Consider the following 7542-nt stretch of genomic DNA (forward strand, 5'->3'; position numbering starts at 1 on the left):
GGTTTTCTACTTTAATTTTATTCATCACTTTTAAAATTAACTAGATTTAGTATTTAATTTTAAAAACTAATCCCTTTTAATCCTTTGATAACCAAATTTAATACTGGGATGTTTTTGGTTCAAACATTGGAATAAGAATGGTAATGAAAATCAAATACTTGATAATGTTAATGGGTTGGAGTGGGAGGCGTCACTTTTAATTTTTTGGTAGTAATAGGAATAATATAAATGAAAATAAATAAATATATAAAAATATATAATACAGATATATACACATGTATTTCCTTCAATTTTCTAATTTTCTACTCTCTACTCTCTATTCCCTGTTTCTCAAATGACATAACTATACAAAAAAAAAAAAGAAAAAAAAAGCCATTCTCTCTCTCTCTCTTTTTTTTAGAAAAATAAAAAAATTATGTAGTTAGCAAATGTACTATATTTTCTAACCTTGAACAACATCATCTGTTCTATGCACAATTTCAGTTGTTACGACATTTAGTTCAGCCGATGAAGCACGTCGATTTGGGTGAATTAATAAACCAAGTCTTGACCTCATTCTCCCCAAATAGTGGACACATTCACCACAACAATATGTTGCCTTGTCAAACAACTCAACCAAGGCACAAGCTATTGTAGAATAGCCCTTTTGGCCTAGGGTTTTAGTAGTTGAAGACAATCGCCGTCCGACCGAAGTCTCCGACAAAAACAGTGCCAATATATTTGCCGATACAATGACGAGGATAGGTCCCCCAAAGTTGTATGGGTCCAGACCATCGTTGTTTCCAGTTTCATCAACTTTAGCATTTGAGTACCCAAACCCTAAATTTCTTTGCTCAATCCCAGCCATTCTATCGCTTTGGGTAACCTTTGGGATTGCCCTTGAGAAATAGTGAGCAAGCAGAGATAATGGCCCTTCACGAAATACCTGCGCACACAATAACCCAATATACATTAACTTTAATTCTTTAAATGGTCAATTATTATACTATCGACCGAATTGTTATACGATGGATTTTGATATACAAATTCTGTACCTTCAGTAAACAAATTATGTACCTATAGTTATTAACTGTTTCTGTACAGGTAAACAAATAACTTAATAATTGCTGACACATAATATGATAGTTACATGTACAGAAACTGTCAACTACATGTACAAAATGTGTCAAGTACAGATACAGAATCTGAATGTTATTTTTGGACCAAGGTCTATAATGCAAAGTAGACCTTGGTGCATGGTATAATTTGCCTGTAGCGGGGTCCACAAAGATCCACCTTACATTGTGAGCCCTAACCCAAAATAACAGTCAAATTATGTGTCCGTAGTAATTAACATATTTTGTGTTTGTGGTTGACAAATTATGTGTCTATAAATAAATTGAACGCACATAGTATATTGACTACATGCATATAATATGTTAACTACATATACATAATATGTTAATTGTAACACAATGCAGTAACATATTATGTAACTGTATATAGTTAACATATTAGGTCTCTTCAATTTATTTACACGCATATAATCTGTTAGTTGCGGACACATTCTGAATGTCATTTTGAATCAGGATTCACAATGCAAATTAAACCTGACCTGGTACATGGCTATTTGCCTGAAATTGTAATATAGGCTAGAAATAGAGACTAGACTCACAAATCCAAAACCACCTGTCTTGTAAGCTGGGCCGACGATTTTGTATGCTGACCCATACTTGCGAAGCATGAGCTTGGCATAAGGGCTTTCATCAATGATTACATCAATGCCACCTTTTTTGCCTCCTCTAGTCATGCCATCATGAAATTCCTCAATGCTTGAGAATGCCCTAAGCCTTGACTCCTTAAAATTTAGGTTTTTTATCAAGAAATCCTTCACGAACGACCCTTCCTGGTACCCAACCATGGAATCCTTAGAAACAGAAAACTCCTGTTCCTGGTCTGATAACACCATTGCAGAATACTTTCCTACGTAGCATTGTACAATGATGGCGCCCATTGCGAAAGAAATAACCAATACAAAGGCTGTCCAACGGTTAACCACCATATTACCTGTCAACATAACATAACATAACATATCACATGGAGTGATGATGGTAATATAAATTTTCGTAGGAGACAGTCTCACGGGTCTGTGAGATGTGTTAGGTTAAAAAAAGAGTTTATTATCGAAATGGTCCATCGACTATTACGAAATTACCAATTTGATCATCGACAATTTTTCATGCCCAATTAAGTCCCTCGACTTACAAAATTTTAACCAGTTTGGTCCTTCGTTTATTTTGCCGTTAAACATCCATTAAAATCGGGACCAAATTGGTAATTTTGCTATAGTCAAGGTACTAAATTGGTAATTTTGCTATAGTCAAGGGACCATTTCAGTGAAAAATTAATTATCAATTTGATTCATTGACTATAGAAAAATTACCAATTTGATCTCTTGACTATAGCAAAATTACCAATTTGGTCCCGATTTAACGGATGTTTAATGGCAAAATAAACGGAAGACCAAATTGGTTAAAATTTTCAAAGTCGAGTGACTTAATTGGGCACGAAAAATTATCGAGGACCAAATTGGTAATTTCACAATAGGCGAGTACCATTTCAGTAATAAACTCTTAAAAAAATTTGGGTCTTATGATACAATATATGAACTTAGTATGATTATTCAAAGTGTCTATCATAGTTTTGCTATAAACTATTACATTGAGGCTATTGATGACTTGATGATATGTTTTTGTGATTGTTGGAAAGATGTATGTATACTTACTTTCAGGTAAAGCGAGAACTGCAATAGGGAACCAAAATAGCAGTCCATTGCTCTGGTGCTGTAGAATGTGAACAACAAATCCAACAAAGAAATATGTTACTATTATCATTGTCCAAAGTTCCCATTTGAATACCTTGAAAAGGATCCACATGTCCTTGCTCTTAACGTTTTTAACCACCATAACAATTTCAGAAATCATATATGGATGCGTATATTCCAGCTTTGGAGCTCTATCATCCATGATTGTTATATCCCCAATTGCAACTTGGTATTTTCCCTTCAAAACATGTCACTAGATCAGAGTTGCCAATCACAAACAAACAAAACATAATGTTATAGCAGATCTGATAAAGAGAGGCTGACTGATGGTTTTTAGGTGACAAGGGAGACCTGCAACTACTACTCAAGTGGACCCGGCACTCTAGGTAAAACTGGTCATGTGACACTGGCATACAAAGCATCACGGAGGTAAACAAGCCTAGATTGCTTATAGCTTACTGGCTCCTACAAAGGACCACAAGAAGACAAACCAGCTTAGAATCTAGATTGTCCATAGCTGATTGGCTCCAGTAAAGGACCACAAAAGGTAAACGAGCCTAGGTTGCACATGTAGCTGACCAGTTCAAACCAAAAAGACTAATAGGCCGCTCCCACTAGGAAGTAAACGTGCCTAAGTAACAGTTCAACCCAAAAAGGCTAATAAGCCGCTCCCACTAGGAGGTAAACATGCCTAAGTAACTTTCTGATTTTCAAACCAGTATTCTGATTTCCGATCAACTTGGCTGGACTAACTAAAATAGGAATATAATTAGTGGTTTAATTTATAGTATATACCTCAGAAATATTGTGAAGAAGATCGTCATAGCTTCTGGTGCAATTCCCATGTTTTATTGGATAAAAGGAGATTTCATACTCAACCTTAAAAGGAAGCAACTCCAAAACAGCATAAAATATATCCATAGACAACCCGGTTGGTTTATGTTGTGATGATGAACTATATGGTACAGAAACAAACTCTGGGAAACCTTCTCTCACAGGAATAAGAATTCTCAATTTGTCCAACCCCCAATCCAAAGGTTTGGTCAGTGAATCTCCAGGCCACATGACACTACCCAGTTTCTGAGTGATCCCTTTACTTGGCTCCCATTTTCCAATCTTCTTTTCTCCATTGCCAATCATGTTAAATATTTCAAATGCCACTAGTTTCAATTGCCCATTACCTATCTCAAAATCCCCTCCTAGACCCTCAAACTTCATCTCTGAGAACTCTCTAAGCAGGTTTGGGCCAAAATTGGACACCCAAAACTTTGCACCATTTTTTATATCAGAGTTTTCACCCTCTATCTTCTCAGCAGCCATTGCTAGTGCCCAGATTGCATCGTATGCCAACACGCCATAAACATTCAACTTCGTTGTTTTATCATCGAGTAACGTAGAAATTGTGTGTCTTATCCACCTTCTTTCAAAAGCTTCAAGACTTTTGGACTTGGGCACATAAGGCTTGATTCCAATCACCCCTTCCATGGATTCAATGACTTCTGAATCCATAGAATTCAGCTCGTTTGACAACATGTCTGTGATTACCCACGCGTAACCTTTTCTCATTGCTCCTATTTTTTTTGCCAAGGGAAAAATCCGACATCCCAATGAGGTTCCCACATGCACCAAGATTATCCTAGTTTGTATTGCCATCAACTTTTTTAACTCTCTCTCTAGGGTAGAGTCATCAATTGATGGGAGGAATGAAAGCATATAAGTGATTTTGATACCAATGTCTTGAAATGCCTTATGCAGCTGAGAAATGAAGTCGTTGCCATCGTTGTTGTCTTCGTGCAACACTACGACTTGCTGCCATTCAAATTCGTTAAAAATGGCTGCAAGAGCTCTTGATCTGTGCCAGTTATCTGGCATAATCTGAATGGAATTTGAAGAGGATTGGGTTCTTCCTGAGAATGAAATGGTGGGAACGTGTGATTGGTTTGCAAGCGCTGTGACAATTGAAGATTCTGTGAACTTTAGGAGTCTTATAATGCCATGGACTTCTTCATTCTCCAACAATTGCATAACTACATCAAGAACAATTAGTGTTAAATTAGGAAGAAAAGATGAATTGAAAAAAAAAAAAAAAAAAGAAGAAGAAACAAGTCAATACAAGTTTTTTTCCCCCTTCTAATGACCATTATTAGATATTCTCTCACCAATTAATATAAATTTGAGGGGAAATGGTGATCAAATACACCCCCACCCCCAAACTTTATACGAGAAATCAATTACGCACTAGACTTTTAAAAATTGCAATTAAGCACATCAACATGTAAATTTAATGTATCAAGGCTTAAAAAATCGGTTAATGACTTGTAATAGCAAGTCATTAGGGTTCCGGTGGTGCTTTGACAATATTTCGACTACCTTTAGGTGGAAACCGATGAAGGATGCAACCAGCAAGTCGCTGGAGAAGGCAAAGACGCCTTCTCAAGTCAACTACAGAAGGCGACCAACTGATTGCCTTCTCCGTCGACTAGAGAAGGTGATTGGTTGGTTGCCTTCTCCAGTCCACTAGAGAAGGCGACCACTAGTCACCTTTTATAGTGATGACTAGAAAAGACAATGCCTTCTTTGGAGACCTGCGAGTTGCAAAGGTCACCGCTATCGGTCTCCACCGGAGTCGGCCGAAACATAGTCAGAACACAGTCGAAACCTAAGCAACCTGCTGTTACATGTCACTAATCATATCAATGTTTGAGTCTTGATGTCCCTAATAGGATAGGGTTGCTAGATAAAATGATAGGATTGGATGTAATTAATCTAGGAGCTTAATAATTGGTTGGTTGAGTGTAGTGCATTGATTGACTTAGCCCAATCTCCATTCTTTTATTTTTACCATTCTTGTTGAGATATTTTTAACACCTATGGAATCAGCTAGATTTTGAACTAACCTAAATGGGTTTGTCTTAATATATCTTTAAAAATACATTTTGGGGGCTATGGATAGTAAACTTTTTCAAGTAAACCACATTTAAAAATTAAAAAATAAAAAAAAAAACAAAAAAAAAAACCTAATCAAATGATTAGATTATAAGTTTATACAATTAAGTGATTACCATCATACTTTATTACTTATATGACCCTTTTAAAAAGTAATATTAAAAAATATCATCACTATCTTCGCTATAATTCATTTATTTGTAAATGACAACATATAAAACAAAGAAAAACTATTAAACCCGATAAATATATCACTTAAAAATCAACCAACAAATGTATTTACCAAAGCAAAAATAAAAATTAATATGATAAAAAAAATTAATATCAACATAATAATATCTAGACAATCAAACATGAGTTATTATTCATTGCTTATCTAGACAATCAGTAGTTATACATAATAACAACAATAAAATTAATATTAATAGAAATAGAAATGACAGTTTTTATATATGGGACAATAGAGTAATTTGCAAATAGAGTTAATTCCAGCAATGATCCTCCGACTATGTTGATTTTATAAAATTAGTCCTCAACTTTTAATTTGGACAATTTATGTTGATTTTATAAAATTAGTCCTCAACTTTTTCGTCAAATTTTGGTTAAGTTGAGGTCAAATGAAGGGGTAAAATTGTCCGTTCACCTATTTAGTATATTATTACTCGTATTTCTCCTGTCCTATACACTATATATATGAATATAATCACTTTGACTGAGATTATATGGCCTCGAATCTCGATTGATACTTCGACTGAGATTATATTCATAGTATATGACAGGAGAAATGCGAGTAATAATACACTAAATAGGTGAACGGACAATTTTACCCCTTCATTTGACCTCAACTTAACCAAAATTTGACGAAAAGACCAGATTGGAAAGAATTTGAAAGTCAAGAGACCTAAATTGTCCAAATTAAAAATCGATGATTAATTTTAAAAAATCAACGGACCATTGCTGGAATTAACTCTTTGCAAATATTATTATTACCTGCAGATAGTTCATCGAGCTCAGAGTCAACATCCTTAATGCGAAGATCCAATGTTTTCCGATGATTGGAATGTGAAGAATAGAATTCGGAGAAAGCCATGGCAACACAGGAATTCAGCATTGCACCCATCGCCGATTTCAAATCAACAACTACGCCGATTTTCATCACTTCGGAATAGCTTCCACCACTTTCTGCTTTGGCTGAAACCACAAAAAGGATAAACAGTAGATTGCGCAACAAAAGGCACTTTAGCTTCTGCATTATTATTCCTGTTTCATGGACTACCAAATTCTCTTTTAACTAATTATTTCACTACCCATTATAATATGTCTGATGTTGAATTGGTTTGGCATTTGGGTATTTCGTTTAAAATAATGCTGCAATTTCTCAGAAACTTCGATACATATATTTAATCCCCCATGTCAACGACAACCGGCCGGCCTGCCAAAAGTCTTTTCTCATAGTCTTCTATTATGAGGGGGAAAGTTTTTTTTTTTTTTTTTTTTTTTTTTTTGTTTGACTGAGTCTGTAATAATACAATATCTGTTATTGTCAAACTGTCAAGGGAGTCAATATCCTCTCCACAGAAGCTTGAGCCCACAACCCACAACCTCCCATATGAGAGTGCAACTTGGTTCCACTAGACCACCAGGTCGGGCAATAAGAGAAAAAGTTTAGTTTATAAATAATTTAACTTTAAAATTTACAATAATACTCCATCTGTCCTATTTTATCTGTCCTACTTACTATTCATTGGTCAAACTAATTCGTTCTTCTTTATTTATTTTCTTTAGTATTTTTT

The 7542-nt window shown here is 35.1% G+C and overlaps 1 protein-coding gene across 1 annotated transcript; it reads right to left on the bottom strand.

Moving 5' to 3' along the window:
• Positions 1-758: 758 nt before the first annotated feature.
• Positions 759-7001, bottom strand: LOC116024046 (glutamate receptor 2.9-like). Its single transcript, XM_031264948.1, has 5 exons — positions 6740-7001; positions 3599-4830; positions 2765-3041; positions 1669-2046; positions 759-925 (listed from the first exon to the last, which is right to left on the bottom strand). Exons 1-5 carry the CDS (start codon positions 6999-7001, stop codon positions 915-917), a joined length of 2160 nt encoding a protein of 719 aa, XP_031120808.1. The 3' UTR covers positions 759-914.
• Positions 7002-7542: the final 541 nt, after the last annotated feature.

Source organism: Ipomoea triloba, chromosome 7 (assembly GCF_003576645.1).
Source record: "Ipomoea triloba cultivar NCNSP0323 chromosome 7, ASM357664v1".
In the NCBI taxonomy this organism is placed as follows: domain Eukaryota; kingdom Viridiplantae; phylum Streptophyta; class Magnoliopsida; order Solanales; family Convolvulaceae; genus Ipomoea; species Ipomoea triloba.